At 46.9% G+C, this 18,644-nt stretch overlaps 1 protein-coding gene across 1 annotated transcript in view; it reads left to right on the top strand.

Moving 5' to 3' along the window:
- LOC140428025 (cilia- and flagella-associated protein 47-like) overlaps positions 1–18,644 on the top strand; it is a 1,060,448-nt gene that overhangs the window by 253,962 nt on the left and 787,842 nt on the right. The window contains exon 26 of the mRNA XM_072513997.1: positions 1,095–1,293. Coding sequence (XP_072370098.1) covers positions 1,095–1,293 — 199 coding nt within the window. The remainder of the gene's footprint in view (positions 1–1,094; positions 1,294–18,644) is intronic.

The raw sequence follows: 18,644 nt of genomic DNA, 5'->3' as shown, positions 1-18,644 counted from the left end.
GCAGATTAGCTGGAATATGTGTTAGACCCCCTCTTTGAGAATGTAACCAGCCAGCAGTGCATTTGGTGCTCAGCCAAACAGTATAATCAAACCAATGAGGAGGTAGCAGGAAGACCGTGTGCTGCCTGCCTCGAAGGGACAGGGCACGGGCAGATCAGGAGTTGTGATCCTGCACCTGAAAACAGGAGGTGATAAATCTTTGCCCTAGGTGTTTGAAACTAATCCTCGATTCTCAATACTATTTTGCCAATTTCTACTTTCTACTTTCAATCAATTGCCCTTGAGATAACTATATTCTTAAAATGCAACTGTTAACCCTTTGCTTCCTTGCCAATTTACTGAGTTCAATGTCCGTGGCCACACTATCAAAATTACCCTGTTTTTTACTTTTTATGAATACTGGGAACGGCAACGGATCCAGATTAAATTCCTGCAATGTTTCATTGTCAGATAGTTTTTCATTTATTATCATCTGCTGCTTTATATTGGCAAGTGTTTTAAATCCAGCTAATTGCTTTGCCATAAATTTCAAGGGCCTTAATCCGCTTCATAAAACTCACATCTGGAGATTTACAGAATGCTTTTTGAAAATCCAAGTAAATTTTATCCCCAAGATGACCTTAATTCAGTTATTTCCCTTGAATGAATTGCAGGGGATTAAAAAAATTCTGTCTTAGTGTTTTCTCTATTGCTAAAAGCAAATTACTGTGGATGCTGGAATCTGAAACGAAGGAGAAAATGCTGGAAAATCTCAGCAAGTCTGGCATCATCCGTAGGGAGAGAAAAGAGCTAACATTTTGAGTCTGATGACTGTTTGTCAAAGCTTTGGCAAAGGGTCATCGGACTCGAAACGTTAGCTCTTTTCTCTCCCTACAGATGCTGCCAGACTTGCTGAGATTTTCCAGCATTTTCTCTTTCGTTTTCTCTATTGCTGCCGTTTAACTTTTAATCTGTAATTCTTTCTATTTTGAAAACTATTTTAAAGTTTGCTATTTTCTCTGTGGATGATGGTGTTGGGGTGGGATGGTTGAGGACACCGTACTTGAAGTATCTGCAGACATTTGAAAATTATTTCTTTGCTTGTGTATTTTCAGGATGCCCAGGCAAATATATGACTGAAATACCCATGTTTATCAATGAGGACAGAAGCATCCCATACCGAATAATTACTCTGACTGGCGTTATACACATGCCTAAATTGTTTATCGATCCCCCTTTTGTGATCCTGAACCCAGTACCTCTGGGCACAGAGACATCAGCGACAGTCCAGATTTCCTGCTTGGACTACCTAAGGTTTGAACCTAAATTTACTCTACTTTCAGCACTAATAATTCCCATCATTAGTGTTGCTGTCATACCATTGAGTTCACCAGATGACACGTAAACTGATCCCAACAAAGACTCAAGAGAAAGAGAGCAGATGAGATCAACTGAAATTTGAAATCAAAGCAGGAAATGACAGAGATAAACAATAGGGCCGTGAGCATTTTTCAGGAGATTCAATTAATACTTCGGGGTAGATGGTTGTCAGAACTCTTGAACAAGGGGCAAAATTCTCCTACCCGCCCCGCCACATTTCTGCCCCGACCGGCCGGCGGGAGTCTCCGTAACACCGGCCGGTCAATGGGATTTCCCATTGTGGGGCAGCCCCACGCCGTCGGGAAACCCCCGGGTGCCGGCAAAACGGAGACTCCCGCCAGCGGAGAATGATGCCCAAGATGTTTACCTTGTTTTGTACTTTGACAGCATTCATTGTTTCAGCATTAAAATACATTACGGTGTCCAAGAATAAATAGAAGATTAAAATTCAATTTTGTTATGGGCCAGAGTTTAGAAAACTCCAAAGTATATCATGGAGTTCACCTGACCTACCAACTGTTTATTAATTGTGGTTATGAGGAGCACAAGGGCCTGCCTTTCAGGTGTTATTCAACAGAGGTCTTAGGCATTTTTAATTAAAAAACAAACATTATTCTACAAATTTAGTTACCAGTTTTATAAACACACACAATAAGCATTTTAATCAACTACAAACATAAATGCCCCACACAGCTACAGTAATCTATGTATAACCCTAAATAAATTTCCCTTTACTGTTCCAATTTAATAACAAGATCCCATAAACCAGAAACCCCTTTTCAAAGGTGTGGCTCAGCACACAGCACTCTTACTATCTTTAAGACGTGGTATGGATACTTTTGTTTCTTTTCCAAAACAGCAGGTTTGAATTCCTTCCAGAAAACAGTTATCCCTTTTAAGTTATCAAGTAATCTGGAAACAGCTTTTAAAATGAAGGTAGAGAGACAGCCCAAGATACTTATCTTTCTGAGTACAGCAGCCAAATGTGAAAAAGAAAGTAAAAACTCAGAGCCACCAACCAGCTCCCAATTCAAAAACGAAAGTAAAAACAACTCCCAGAGCCACAGCCCAGCTCCACCCACACAATGACATCAATGAAGCCATGTGATAAGACAAAAACATTTCTTAAAGGGACACTCCCATGACAATATTGCAGTTGGCTCATACGAAATGTGTAAACTGCTTATGATTACACTCCTTATTTCTCACTATTATTCTATTTTCGAAATCTAGTGAATGCTCACACTTTTTGGTCAGTAAACTGTATTTCCTGGGCACAATTAACCACCGCGTTGTACGTGGTGCAGATCTGGGAGCGCTTGTTAAATATCGGGAAAAGGCCAAATCCAGCACAAATCGGATTGCCATCTAACCGGCCCACTCACGATGGCGAGTTCCCATCACGCCCTAATATGGTGAGCATATCATTAATCTTCATTTGCATTAATTTCCATCTCCTTAGCAAGATTGAAGTTGAATGCAACGGCTTTCTGGGAATTAACCAGCCTCCCAGTGAAAAATCACATGGGCATTGTTTAATAATTCTTTTTTTAAATGTGTGAAGCTGGCACGAGAATGACCCCTCAGGGGGTTGAGCTTGGTCGGGGTGGGGATGGTGGAGGTGGGGGGGGGGTGGGGTGGGGGGATGGGTTCCAGACCGGGGATCGCCCCTGTGTATGGGGGGGGAGGTGAGGAGCTTTTTGTGTGTAAGGCCTTCAAGCCATCTTTGAATACTGTGGATGCCCATTACAAGGGCAACTACAGCTGCTGCTTGTCTGTCCTACCGAACACTTTCAGTACTGAGCTCTGCTCTTGGTTCTATACTGAAGATCACTTTAGTTCCCTTTAACTGTGAGCAGCCTCTAGTTTCACAGCTGAAAGCTATTGCTAATGTGGAATTGGCCTTGTTTGTCATGAGCGCAGTTAACAGCTGCAGGCTGTGTTGATGCTTTTTGTTGCTGGTGGCTGCAGATGCCTGGAGGCGGTTGTTTCTGTTTCCTTCCTTTTCTGTAGCCAGAAAGAAGGACATTTTGTTCTAAGGTACCTGGATCCTGGAACATTGGGCTCAGGGGGACATATGGGTCCAGAAGACAATCCAGTTTGAGGCAAGAAGAGGCTGCGGGACCTGGTGCGAGGCATTGATCCAAATGGGTCACCTGATGACGCTGTTGAAGAAATCCTTTTGCAGATTGCTGATGCTTTTGTTGCTGGTGTGGTGAGTGCTACATGTAGCTGGCACGTCACCGCTGGTTAAACATGCTGGAAGTCAAGGATGTTCAGTTGCACCTTGAGCGCCAGTGGACTATGTGGAAATCAGGATTTGGTTCCGGTGAGTTTGGGCCATGTGGGAGGATCTGCACAGCTGTGGCTCATGGATGGAGAATGCCACTGATACATGGAACAAGTAACACATTGATGGACAGATCATTTCTATGACAAAGCTCTGGTCATGATAACATATTCTCAAGCTTATCCTTTGTTTCTGTTGGAGAACCTGTGTGGGATGATGCCATGAGTTTGTTTTCTTTTGAGAAAATGAGCTGATGCAGCTTTGTATTGGTACCAATATGGAACGGTGATGTTTCCTTGTTTAATGGATGCTGTGATGTGTGGAATGTTGCGTTGTTTGTTTATTTTTGGATCTTTGTTACTGTTGTCCATTTAATAAATAAAATATTCTCAAGTGAATTCTCATGGGTACATGTGACATGTCTCAGATGATGATTACTGTATTGCATTTCAATCAAACTTTGAAGCCTGAATGAAATTCACCGCAGCCCTGAATGTCTATGCAGCAGGTTCATCCAGAGCTGGATTGGGGATTTGTGTGCCATTTCCCATGCTACAGCCCACAAGTGCATCTGTGATGTCACGGGTACCCTGTATGCCCGGGCATCAGACTTTTCACTTTTTGTGGGATCAGGCCCACTAAAATACCCAGGCTGCAGGATTCTCCACCATTGCTGGGTTGCCGCAGGTCTAGGGGGTAATTGATGGCATGCACTGGAGCATCAGGGAGTGCCCTTTATTAATAGGAAAGTGTTCCACTCCCTGAATGTTCAGATTGTGTGCGGCTGCAGCCTCCGAATCATGCATATGTGTGCACGTTTCCTACGGAGTGTGCATGACAGCTACTCGGAGATTCCTGGTGTCTTCGAGGACCACCTCAGGAATGACAGATTAGCAATAAACTTTGTTTATTGATGATCATTTGAATAATTCAAAATGCTTTTTAGAATTGAGATTTTTGTAACTGAAACTTTCGATATCCGAACTAAGGATTTTAAATTTTAGAAATTACACATTTTCACACAACCATCACATTTTTATCGGCTTACCCATTACTTTTTGGACGTTTTTAATGCCTTGATTAATGTATTTACTTGAAAATCGTAGCCTATCCCAGAAGCTACTGGTTAGACCTCTCCAGTGGGAAACGGAGGGAGATAGGTTAGATGAAGCATTGGACTCATTTACATTTCATGGTAGCCACCACAGAGGCTTCTGATTGTCCTGAGGGAGAGATTTGTGGTTTGTGCGAAAACATGCCACTGCACCATCGGGAAGCGGGATGCCCAGTGGCCTGGAACCTGGGGCAGCGCAGCCTCTTGCTTTATCAATGCTGTCTTGGAGCTAAAGCTGATGGCAAGGAGAGAGTGGGGCCCCGCTCCCAGAGGGTGGAAGGGGAAGACCAGCTCATTGTGCAGCACATGCCTATTCAGCATCATCTCCCTTCACCTCCTAGCTCCTTCTCTGGAGACCTGTCTTCTTCCAGGGCCTCTCTGTCCTCAATATCCATAATTCTCTGGAGGGCCATGTTATAGAGAGGACAGAAGGCCACCGCAATAGGGGCAGCACGGTGGTGCAGTGGTTAGCACTGCTGTTTCACAGCGCTGAGAACCCGTTAGTCAAACATCATAAAATCATGCTAATCTGTTGGATTGCATTTTGACTTTCTAAATGTCCTGTTATTACTTCCTTAAAAATGGATTCTTACAATTTCCCAATGACAGATGTTAAACTAACATAACTAACTATAGTTTCCTACTTTCTGCCTCCTTCCCTTTTTGAATAAGGGGTGTTTCCCAGCATTTTCCCAAAACATTGGAACCTTTCTTGCTTCCAAGAAATTTTGGAATATTATAACCAATGGATCCACTACGTCCACTGCCACTTCCTTTAAGACCCTGGGATGTATGCCATCAGGCCCTGGGGACCTACCTGCCTTTAATCTCAATAGTTTGTTTAGTAATTTTTCCCCTATTGATGATGATTGTTTTAAGTTCCTCCTTTCTATTGCCTCTGTATAACCTATTGCTATTGGGATGATACCAGTATCCTCCACATTGAAAACTGAGGCAAAATACTGATTTAGCATCTCCACCATTTCTGTGTTCACCACTGTTAACTCCCAGGTCTCATCCGCCAAGGGACCAATATTCACTTTAGCTACTCTATTCCTTTTTATATACTTATAGAAGCTTTTTCTATCCTTTTTTACATTTTGCGCTAGTTTTCTTTCATAATTTACTTTGCATTTTTTTTTGTAACCCTTTGTTAATCTTTTAAAATTTCCCAATCTTCCAACCAGCCATTGGCCTTTGCATTGTGGTCTGCCTCAGTTTTAGTCTTTGCTATCTTTAACTTCCTTGCTTAACTATGAATGTTTTTTTCCCTTCTTACAATCTTTCTTCCTCTCTGGAATATATTTTAGTTGGGAGTAATTGAATATCTCTTTAAACAACAGTCACTACTCATCAACTGTTTTACCTTTTACTCTTCCTGCCCAGACCACTGGGGCCAAATCTGTCCTTGTGGCTACGTAATTACCTTTGTTTCACTCCAGGAAGCCATTGTGGGACTCTAGTTTACCACCCTCAAACTGAATTTGAAATTCTATCATGCTATGAGCACGCTTCCCTAGAGGATCTTTTACTATGAGGTCATTAATTAATCCCTCCTCATTGCACAATACCAAATCCAGAACAGCCTGCTCACTGGTTGGTTCCACAACATATTGCTCCAAGAAACAATTTCTAACACATTCAATTAACTCTCCCTCGAAACTATCCTGGCCAATTTGATTGATCCGTCTATATGCATATTAAAATCATCCATGGTTATTGTTGTATCTTTCTTACAAGCCTCCAATATTACCTGGCTTATACTGTAAATTACTTCCACCAGGGACTTCTTTGTTATTTCTTATTTCTACCCAGACTGATTCCACGTCTTGATCTACAGTGCTTATATAATTTCTCACGACAGCACTAATTCCTTGCTTTATCAGCAAAGCTACACCACCTTCTTTACCTTAAAAAAATTTTTTTTTTTTAATTTAAAGTGCCCAATTCTTTTTTTCAATTAAGGAACAATTTAGCGAGGCCAATCCACCTACCCTGCACATCTTTGCCTTGTGGGGTGATACCCACACAGGCATGGGGAGAATGTGCAAACTCCACACAGACAGTGACTCGGGGCTGGGATCGAAACCGGGTCCTCAGCTCCGTGAGGCAGCAGTGCTAACTACCGCGCCACCGTGCCACCCTTCTTTACCTTTCTGCCTATCCTTCCGAAATACTGAGTACCCTTGGATATTCAACTCGCAGACCGGATTTCCTTGTAACCATGTCGCAGTAATCACCACCAAATCATAGCTCTTTGTCTCTATTTGCACTGTTAACTCATTAATTTTGTTCCAAATGGTTCGTGCATTCAGATACAAAGCTTTTAAGTTTCTTTTATTTTCAAATTTCCCTACTCTTCTCTGGTTCCTTGGTGCAATATTACCTTCATACTTTCTAATCCTTTCTTTTATTTTCTGAGAACAATCCACCGCATCATTAACCTGCACCCCTCCCTTCTTCTTTAATTTTGATTTTTTTAATTTTCTAATTTCCCCCGACCTGATGTGCCACAGCATGTACATCTCAGACTCCAGCTAATCAATTGTGTAACAAAGTTCTTCAAGCAGCTACTTGCTACAGATGTGTTCACTGGGTCCACCAACTGGGTCCACCAACTCCCACATCATGCATGTACAACACATTGCTTCGTCCTGGTATTTATTGACTTAGTTTTTAATTTGCTTTTTAAAAAGTTTCCAACTGTTTTTCTTTTTCTTTTTGTAATCTGTAAAATATGTATCCTATTCACCTTTAATCTGAAAGCAATTTATTGCAAATTAGCAGTTAACTACAGCCAATGAATTTCTGTTATCCTATGACGTCAATCCTGCGTTGTTTTTCAAACTCAGCCACTGCCCAGAGGTGTCCCTCTCAGCTCCAGCTCTTTTTAAATCTCCGCTCTGACTCTCAGCTCCCGCTCTTTTTAAATCTTTGCTCTGACTCTCAGCTCCCGCTCTTTTTAAATCTCCTCTCTGACTCTCAGCTCCCGCTCTTTTTAAATCTCCTCTCTGACTCTCAGCTCCCGCTCTTTTTAAATCTCCGCTCTGACTCTCAGCTCCCGCTCTTTTTAAATCTCCGCTCTGACTCTCAGCTCCCGCTCTTTTTAAATCTCCGCTCTGACTCTCAGCTCCCGCTCTTTTTAAATCTCTGCTCTGACTCCTTGCTCCCGCTCTTTTTAAATCTCCGCTCTGACTCTCAGCTCCCGCTCTTTTTGAATCTCCTCTCTGACTCTCAGCTCCCGCTCTTTTTAAATCTCCGCTCTGACTCTCAGCTCCCGCTCTTTTTAAATCTCCGCTCTGACTCCTTGCTCCCGCTCTTTTTAAATCTCCTCTCTGACTCTCAGCTCCCGCTCTTTTTAAATCTCCGCTCTGACTCTCAGCTCCCGCTCTTTTTAAATCTCCGCTCTGACTCTCAGCTCCTGCTCTTTTTAAATCTCCGCTCTGACTCTCAGCTCCCGCTCTTTTTAAATCTCCGCTCTGACTCTCAGCTCCCGCTCTTATTGAATCTCCGCTCTGACTCTCAGCTCCCGCTCTTTTTGAATCTCCGCTCTGACTCTCAGCTCCCGCTCTTTTTGAATCTCCGCTCTGACTCTCAGCTCCCGCTCTTTTTAAATCTCCGCTCTGACTCTCAGCTCCCACTCTTTTTAAATCTCCGCTCTGACTCTCAGCTCCCGCTCTTTTTAAATCTCCTCTCTGACTCTCAGCTCCCGCTCTTTTTGAATCTCCGCTCTGACTCTCAGCTCCCGCTCTTTTTGAATCTCCGCTCTGACTCTCAGCTCCCGCTCTTTTTGAATCTCCGCTCTGACTCTCAGCTCCCGCTCTTTTTAAATCTCCGCTCTGACTCTCAGCTCCCGCTCTTTTTAAATCTCCTCTCTGACTCTCAGCTCCTGCTCTTTTTAAATCTCCGCTCTGACTCCTTGCTCCCGCTCTTTTTGAATCTCCGCTCTGACTCTCAGCTCCCGCTCTTTTTGAATCTCCTCTCTGACTCTCAGCTCCCGCTCTTTTTGAATCTCCGCTCTGACTCTCAGCTCCCGCTCTTTTTGAATCTCCGCTCTGACTCTCAGCTCCCGCTCTTTTTAAATCTCCGCTCTGACTCTCAGCTCCCACTGGCAGACTCCCGGAGAAGTAAAAAAAATAGAAAAAAGTCACTGATACATGCGTAGACTTCCAAAAAGTATTAAGAAAGTAAAGATTTTGTTACATCAAAGCTGGCAACGGAAGTGTGCCAAATATTGGTGGTAGCAATCAAAGGAACCAAAATTTTAACATAGATTTTGGAGGAAACAACATCAAAAAGAAGCTTGCTGCGTGCTCTGCTCCGAAAGATGTGGAACAGTTCAGGGAACAGTTGCTGTGAGTAGCAAGTAGTTTCGAGCTGGGGAAGTTCCAAACCTTGGAAGGAAACAGGCTGAGTTCAGGGGTACCTTGTTTGAAATAGGAAGTGAGGCAATGCCCAAACTTGTGTGGCACATCGTGCTTATTTCCATAGTAAAAATGGCAGGAGACTTTGGTCTACGAGGTGTAAGAGGTGTAAGGCTGATAACGTGGAACGTGAGAGGGCTCAATGGACCAGTTAAAAGATCACGGGTTTTTGCGCACCTCAGGAGCTTGAAAGCAGAGGTGGTCTTTCTGCAGGAGACACACCTCTGCGTGAAGGACCAGGGTAGTCTAAGGAAGGGGTGGGTTAGTCAGGTTTTCCACTTGGTGTTTGATTCAAAGTCGCGGAGAGTGGCAATTTTAATGAGTAAGAAACCAGGGTTTGTGAGCGCAAAGGAAGTGAGGGACCCGGGTGGGAGGTATGTGATGGTAAATGGGGTATTTGAGGGGATGCCGGTGGTTTAGGTGAATGTGTATGCACCGAATTGGGATGATGTAGGTTTTATGAGGGGGTTTCTGGCAGAAATCCCGGACTTGGCCACGGACCAGTTGATTATGGGAGGAGACTTTAACTGTCCCAGAGCCAAGGGACGATGGGTAGGATACGAATGGCAAAGGAGCTGGGTGGGTTTATGGAAAAACTGGGTATGGTGGACCCGTGGCGCTTCAAGAAACAAGGGGGAAAGGAGTATTCCTTTTTTTCACATGTCTACAGGGTATATTCCAGAATGGACTTTTTTGTGGTGAGCTGAGAGATTTTGGTTCGGGTGGAGGGGGCAGAATACGTGGGGGTCATAATTTCAGACCATGCTCCCATTGGCTGGAGATTTGGCTTAGATTGGGATGGGAGCAGAGGCTTGATTCGGGATTGTTGATGGAGGATTTTGTGATAAGGTGCGGTCGGCGATTAAAGATTATGTGGAATTGAACCAGAACGGGGGATTATCTCATTCAATGCTCATGCAGATAGGAAAAGGATGGAGGAATATGACCGGCTTATGAACGTGATAGTGGAGGTAGATAGGGAGTACTCGAGGGTGCCCACCATGGAGGGATTGGCAAGGAGGAAAAAATTACAGGGGCAATTCAATAAGCTGAAAACGGGGAGGGCAGTAGGACAGCTGCGCAGGGCAAGAGGGGCACATTACGAATACCGAGAGACGGACTGGGGCTGGGGATGTGGTGTCGGAGCCGGGGAAGATAAATGAAGCATTTAGGGAGTATTACAGGAAGTTGTACGGGGCAGACCCGGGGTGAAGAGGGAGACATGGGACGGCTTTTAGATGAACTGGAGATGAACTAGGGTTTCCTCTGCTTGAGGAAGAGAAGAGGCAGGAGGTAGTATTCCAAAGACGTGCAGGTTAGGTGGATTGGCCATGCTAAATTACCCGTAGTGTCCATAAGGGTTGGGAGGGGTTATTGGGTTGCGGGGATAAGGTGGAAGTGAGGGATTAATGTGGGTCGGTGCAGACTCGATGGGCCGAATGGCCTCCTTCTGCACTGTATGTTCTATGTAATCTATGTAGTAGTGCTGAGGGAGATATTGGACAGTATAAGAGGTATGAAGTCGGGCAAGACCCCGGGGCCCGTTGGCTACCCGGCGGAATTCTATAAGGAATTCACGACAGACCTGGCACCACATCTCTTGGGGGCATTCAATGAGGCCTTGGAGAAAGGGGAGCTGCCGGAGACTATGACACAGGCAGCGATCACATTAATCCCGAAAAAGGGGAAGGACCCGGTGGAATGTGGATCGTATATGCTGTTAAACACAGACATGAAAGTGCTGGCTAAGCTATTGACGGGAAGGATGGCAGGTTGTGTCCCTGGGGTGGCTGCGGAGGACCAAACAGTCTTTGTAAAGGGCTGGCAGCTCTCTAGCAATATGCCATAGTTTCTCTTGGTGAACAGCTTCTGGTACTAACGAAGCTGCTGCTCCAGTGTCCACCTTCATTTTCACCAGTTGTCCTTCCAGTAAAGGAGTAGCCTAGTAATGGTATGTTGCACCTTTTTTGAATCACGTAGATCATTTTCCCTCTTATTTGGTTTTCAATTTGATACACTTTTTATAGTTCTTGTTTGTAACTTTTTGTTTTGATAGATTCACCTTCTTGTTGGTTACGATTATGGCATCTGAACCTCTCGCCGATGACCATAACTTTAGTTGGGAAGTGGTCCTGCAATATCTCCACAATTTCATCATAGGTTTTCGAGCCTGGTTTCTCTGGCTGCACCAGACCTCTCAGAGAGTAGAATGCACCCCCCCCCCCCTCCCCCCTCCCGCCCACCGTATTGTACACAGGAAAGGTGGAAGTACAATATCTGCCACAATTTTATTCGCATGGACAAAATAATCAAATCTTTTGAGGATATGAGCTCCACCGTTCAGTGTTCTCATCATATATTCACACAGCACCAAAGTCTCCTGCCATTTTTACTATGGAAATAAGCACATTGGAGCCGAGCTGGCGAAACTGTGCAGGGTTCAACAAGGCTTACACCTCTATTCCTCTCTACCATCAGTCAACCTCCCCTTTTAGCTCCAGCCCTGTTAATTCCACCCTGTATCTGGCCCATCCAGATGGCCCCCTCTCTGCCCCTGACCATGTCTCGTCTCCCGCCTCGCCTCGTAGCATCACCCTCCCTCTCCCCCCGCCCCTCCCCCTCCGACCCCCACGGCCACCTCTCTCGGCCTTCTTCCCCACCTTACTTCCGTTCACCAGCATTACTTGCTTGCGTGGCAGTCCATGTCCAAAGGCTCCTTCCACTGTTCCCCCCACCAATCCTCTGCTCATTAAGAAGGCTCCCTGCTGACCTTACCCTCCACCACCCAAACAAAGACTCATCCTGATCTCCAGGTCGTCTCTCCAAAGAGCAAACAAACAAGAGATAAAACCCACACAGCCCCAGAAAACAGAATGGGGCGGTATGTGGACAGTCATCCCTACAGAACATTTTCACCCCTCTACCCTTTGTTAACCCAACAGTAATTAACAAACGACATAGCACCGCCTTGGCCTTGTTGAACCCTGCACAGTTTTGCCAGCTCGGCTCCAATGTCCTGATATATTCAGACCTTGTTCCCCTCCCATTCACAGTTGTGCTTCTCCCTGGCCCACCGCAAGATCTCTTTCTCTACGAACTTATGGAGTCTCACGAACTACGCCCGCAGCGGCTCCCCTGCTCTGGGCTTATGCCTCAGAGACTGTGCGCTCAGTCCATTTCAGGGGCCTTATCCAGCACCCCCTCTGCCACCAGCCCCGCCAGCATTCTTGGCAGGTACCTTGCGGCACTCACACCTTCCACTCCTTCAGACAGTCCCACTATCCGCAGGTTCTACGTTCTCAACCTATTTTCCTGCACCTCCACCTTTGCACTCAACGTCTTGCAAAGGTCTCCTAAGAGCTCTGATGCACAGTCAATTGCACAGAGACGAGAGTTGAATATACTGAGGCTTTATTACTCGAGGATGTGTGGCCTCCTACAGCAGCTGGCAAAATGGCTGCTGTATAGGGAGCACACATATTTATACTCTGCCTACTGGGCGGAGCCAGCAGGCAGGGACTACACCTGCACCTGTGGTACAGGGCCTTACCACACACCACCCAATGTATACAACAGTGGTGATTACCACATTCACCCCCTGTTAAAATTGAGTCCGGCGGGGATGGTGGAGAACTATAAACAAAGCAAGTTTAATATACAGATGCAAAAAAAAAAATATTTCTTTCTGAAGTCCAGTACAAGGTGGTTTGATAGTCCCAAACCAATTATAGATTTAGTCGGCCCGGGGCCTTGATGTGGTGTTGGGAGCGACGCAGTGGTGGCGGCGATTCTGGTGTTGGCCTGGTCCTCGGTGACTCCGGGAGGGTGCCGAAATCCTCTTCATCCTCGGGCGTGGGCAGAGGGATGACGGATGGTCCTGGGGGAGTTGCTGCTGGGTACGCTGGAGGAGGGGGGGTTGGAGCCAGGCCAGAGGGGTGTTTGTGTGAATGTACCCTGCTGGTGCCAGGTCCCTGAGGGAGACAGTATCCTGGCGGCCGTCGGGGAACGCTGCGTAGGCATACTGGGGGTTAGCGTGGAGTAACAGCACCCTTTCAACCAACGGGTCTGCCTTGTGGAGTCGGTCGTGCCAACGGAGGAGTACGGGTCCTGGAGCTGAGAGCCAAGTCGGGAGCAACACCCTGCGGAAGGCAAAGAGACGTTCATGGGGTGTGTCGTTAGTGACAGTGCATAGTAGTGACCAAATGGAGTGCAGTGCATCGGGGAGGACCTCCTGCCAACGGGAGGCTGGGAGATTTCTGGACCGTAGGGCCTGTTGGACGGCCCTCCAGACCGTCCTGTTCTCCCTCTCCACCTGGCCGTTTCCCTGGGGTTTATAGCTGGTCGTCCTGCTGGAGGCGATACCCCTGCTGAGCAGGAACTGACGCAGCTCATCACTCATGAATGAGGATCCCCTGTTACTGTGGATGTAGGCGGGGAAGCCGAACAGAGCGAAGATTGTGTTGAGGGCTTTGATGATGGTGGCAGACGTCATGTCGGGGCATGGGATGGCGAAGGGGAATCTGGAGTATTCATCGACCACACTGAGGAAATACGTGTTCCGGTCGGTGGAGGGCAGGGGCAGTTTGAAATCCACGCTGAGGCGTTCAAAGGGGCAGGAGGCCTTCACCAGGCGCGCGCAGTCCGGCTGGTAGAAGTGCGGTTTGCACTCCGCACAGACCTGGCAGTCCCTGGTGATTGCCCTGACTTCCTCGACGGAGTAGGGCAGATTGCAGGCCTTTATGAAATGGTACAACCGTGTGACTCCTGGGTGACAAAGGTTATCGTGCAGGGTCCGGATTCGGTCTACTTGTGCGCTGGCACATGTACCTTGGGATAGGGCATCTGGGGGCTCGTTGAGCTTGCCGGGGTGATACAAAATCTCGTAGTTGTAGGTGGAGAGCTCGATCCTCCACCTCAAAATTTTATCATTTTTGATCTTACCCCGCTGTGTGTTATTGAACATGAAAGCGACCGACCGTTGGTCAGTGAGAAGAGAGAATCCCCTGCCAGCCAGGTAATGCTTCCAATGCCGCACAGCTTCAACGATGGCTTGGGCCTCTTTTTCGACGGAGCAGTGCCGGATTTCGGATGCATGAAGGGTGTGTGAAAAGAATGCCACGGGCCTGCCTGCCTGGTTGAGGGCGGCGGCTAGAGCGACGTCTAATGCGTCGATTTCCAATTGAAAGGGCAGCGTCTCGTCTACTGCGTGCATCGCGGCCTTGGCGATATCGGCTCCAATACGGTTGAAGGCATAGAACATAGAACACAGAAAAATACATCACAGAACAGGCCCTTCAGCCCACGATGTTGTGCCAAACCTTTGTCCTTGATTAATCATAGATTATCATAGAATTTACAGTGCAGAAGGAGGCCATTCGGCCCATTGAGTCTGCACCGGCTCTTGGAAAGAGCACCCTACCCAAGGTCAACACCTCCACCCTATCCCCATAATCCAGTAATCCCACCCAACACTAAGAGCAATTTTGGACACTAAGGGCAATTTATCATGGCCAATCCACCTAACCTGCACATCTTTGGACTGTGGGAGGAAACCGGAGCACCTGGAGGAAACCCACGCACACACTGGGAGGATGTGCAGACTCCGCACAGACAGTGACCCAAGCTGGAATCGAACCTGGGACCCTGGAGCTGTGAAGGAATTGTGCTATCCACAATGCTACCGTGCTGCCCTTAAGAACAAATTAATCTACACTATATAATTCTACCGTAATCCATGCACCTATCCAATAGCTGCTTGAAGGTCCCTAATGTTTCCGACTCAACTACTTCCACAGGCAGTGCATTCCATGCCCCCACTACTCTCTGGGTAAAGAACCTACCTCTGACATCCCCCCTATATCTTCCACCATTCACCTTAAATTTATGTCCCCTTGTAATGGTTTGTTCCACCCGGGGGAAAAGTCTCTGACTGTCTACTCTATCTATTCCCCTGATCATCTTATAAACCTCTATCAAGTCGCCCCTCATCCTTCTCCGTTCTAATGAGAAACGGCCTAGCACCCTCAACCTTTCCTCATAAGACCTATTCTCCATTCCAGGCAACAACCTGGTAAATCTCCTTTGCACCTTTTCCAAAGCTTCCACATCCTTCCTAAAATGAGGCGACCAGAACTGTACACAGTACTCCAAATGTGGCCTTACCAAAGTTTTGTACAGCTGCATCATCACCTCATGGCTCTTAAATTCAATCCCTCTGTTAATGAATGCTCGCACACCATAGGCCTTCTTCACAGCTCTATCCACTTGAGTGGCAACTTTCAAAGATGTATGAACATAGACCCCAAGATCTCTCTGCTCCTCCACATTGCCAAGAACCCTACCGTTAACCCTGTATTCCGCATTCATATTTGTCCTTCCAAAATGGACAACCTCACACTTTTCAGGGTTAAACTCCATCTGCCACTTCTCAGCCCAGCTCTGCACCCTATCTAAGTCTCTTTGCAGCCGACAACAGCCCTCCTCACTATCCACAGCTCCACCAATCTTCGTATCATCTGCAAATTTACTGACCCACCCTTCAACTCCCTCATCCAAGTCAATAATGAAAATCACAAACAGCAGAGGACCCAGAACTGATCCCTGTGGTACGCCACTGGTAACTGGGATCCAGGCTGAATATTAGCCATCCACCATCACTCGCTGACTTCTATCGGTTAGCCAGTTCGTTATCCAACTGGCCAAATTTTCCACTATCCCCTGCCTCCTTACTTTCTGCATAAGCCTACCATGGGGAACCTTATCAAATGCCTTACTAAAATCCATGTACATTACATCCACTGCTTTACCTTCATCCACATGCTTGGTCACCTCCTCAAAGAATTCAATAAGACTTGTAAGGCAAGTCCTACCCCTCACAAATCCGTGCTGACTATCTCTAATCAAGCAGTGCCTTTCCAGATGCTCAGCAATCCTATCCCTCAGTACCCTTTCCATTACTTTGCCTACCACCGAAGTAAGACTAACTGGCCTGTAATTTCCAGGGTTATCCCTATTCCCTTTTTGAACAGGGACACGACATCCACCACTCTCCAATCCCCTGGTACCACCCTTGTTGACAGTGAGGATGAAAAGATCATTGCCAACGGCTCTGCAATTTCATCTCTTGCTTCCCATAGAATCCTTGGATATATCCCATCAGGCCAGGGGGACTTGTCTATCCTCAGGTTTTTCAAAATGCCCAACACATCTTCCTTCCTAACAAGTATTTCCTCGAGCTTACCAGTCTGTTTCACACTGTCCTCTCCAACAATATGGCCCCTCTCATTTGTAAATACAGAAGAAAAGTACTCGTTCAAGACCTTTCCTATCTCTTCAGACTCAATACATAATCTCCCGCTACTGTCCTTGATCGGACCTACCCTCGCTCTAGTCATTCTCATATTTCTCACATATGTGTAAAAGGCCTTGGGGTTTTCCTTGATCCTACCCGCCAAAGATTTTTCATGCCCTCTCTTAGCTCTCCTAATCCCTTTCTTCAGTTCCCTCCTGGCTATCTTGTATCCCTCCAGCACCCTGTCTGAACCTTGTTTCCTCAGCCTTACATAACTCTCCTTCCTCTTAACAAGACATTCAACCTCTCTTGTCAACCATGGTTCCCTCACTCGATCATCTCTTCCCTGCCTGACAGGGACATACATATCAAGGACACGTAGTACCTGTTCCTTGAACAAGTTCCACATTTCACTTGTGTCCTTTCCTGACAGCCTATGTTCCCAACTTATGCACTTCAATTCTTGTCTGACAACATCATATTTACCCTTCCCCCAATTGTAAACCTTGCTCTGTTGCACGCACCTATCCCTCTCCATTACTAAAGTGAAAGTCGCAGAATTGTGGTCACTATCTCCAAAATGCTCCCCCACTAACAAATCTATCATTTGCCCTGGTTTATTACCAAGTACCAAATCGAATATGGCCTCCCCTCTGGTCGGATAATCTACATACTGTGTTAGAAAAGCTTCCTGGACACACTGCACAAACACCACCCCATCCAAACTATTTGATCTAAAGAGTTTCCACTCAATGTTTGGGAAGTTGAAGTCGCCCATGACTACTACCCTGTGACTTCTGCACCTTTCCAAAATCTGTGTCCCAATCTGTTCCTCCACATCTCTGCTACTATTGGGGGGCCTATAGAAACTCCCAACAAGGTGACTGCTCCTTTCCTATTTCTGACTTCAACCCATACTACCTCAATAGGGTGATACTCCTCAAACTGCCTTTCTGCAGCTGTTATACTATCTCTAATTTACAATGCCACCCCCCCACCTCTTTTACCACCCTCCCTAATCTTATTGAAACATCCATAACCAGGGACCCCCAACAACCATTTCTGCCCCTCTTCCATCCATGGTTCCGTGATGCCAACCACATCGTAGTCCCAAGTATCGATCCATGCCTTAAGTTCACCCACCTTATTCTTCTTGCGTTGATGTATACACACTAGTTTGACCTCGGCCGTCAGGGGGAAAAGGGTGGACTGGATGAGTGGGCGGGCCTTGTCCGCATAGTTTGGGACCCACTGGGCGTAGTATGAAAGGAACCCCAGGCAGCGTTTGAGGACCTTGGGGCAGTGGGGAAGGGAGAGCTCCATGAGGGGGCGCATGTGGTCGGTATCGGGCCCCAGAACTCCGTTCTGGACCACATAGCCGAGGATGGCTAAGCGGTTCATCCTGAATACACACTTCTCCTTGTTATAGGTGAGGTTTAGGAGAGTGGTGGTGTGGAGAAATTTGGCAAGGTTGGCATCGTAGTCCTGCTGATCATGGCCGCAGATGGTGACATTGTCTAGGTACGGGAAGGTGGCCCGCAACCCGTACCCATCGGCCATTCAGTCCATTTCCCTTTGGAAGACCGAGACCCCGTTGGTGACGCCGAAGGGAACCCTGAGAAAATGGTAGAGGCGGCCATCTGCCTCGAAGGCAGTATATGGGCGGTCCGCCTTACGGATGGGGAGCTGGTGGTAGGCGGATTTGCGGTCTACAGTTGACAAGACCCGGTACTTTGCAATCTGATTGACCATATCGGATATGCGTGGGTGGGGGTACGCGTCGAGCTGCGTGTACCTATTGATGGTCTGGCTGTAGTCCACGACCATTCTGTGTTACTCCCCAGTTTTCACCACTACCACTTGGGCTCTCCAGGGGCAGTTGCTGGCCTCGATGATGCCTTCCCGAAGCAGCCGCTGGACCTCGGACCTGATGAAGGTCCTGTCCTGGGTGCAGTACCGTCTACTCCTGGTGGTGACGGGTTTGCAAACCGGGGTTAGGTTTGTGAATAGGGAAGGTGGGTCAACATTTAGGGTCGCGAGGCCGCACACAGTAAGGGGTGGTAGGGGCCCGCCGAATTTCAAGGTTAGGCTCTGGAGGTTGCACTAGAAATCCAGGCCGAGTAGCAGGGCAGCGCAGAGGTTGGGGAGGACGTAGAGGCAGAAGCT

The sequence above is a fragment of the Scyliorhinus torazame genome, chromosome 8 (assembly GCF_047496885.1).
Source record: "Scyliorhinus torazame isolate Kashiwa2021f chromosome 8, sScyTor2.1, whole genome shotgun sequence".
In the NCBI taxonomy this organism is placed as follows: Eukaryota; Metazoa; Chordata; class Chondrichthyes; order Carcharhiniformes; family Scyliorhinidae; genus Scyliorhinus; species Scyliorhinus torazame.
Note: the sequence above shows the minus strand (reverse complement) of the source record. Positions and strands in the feature narration are given on the sequence as shown.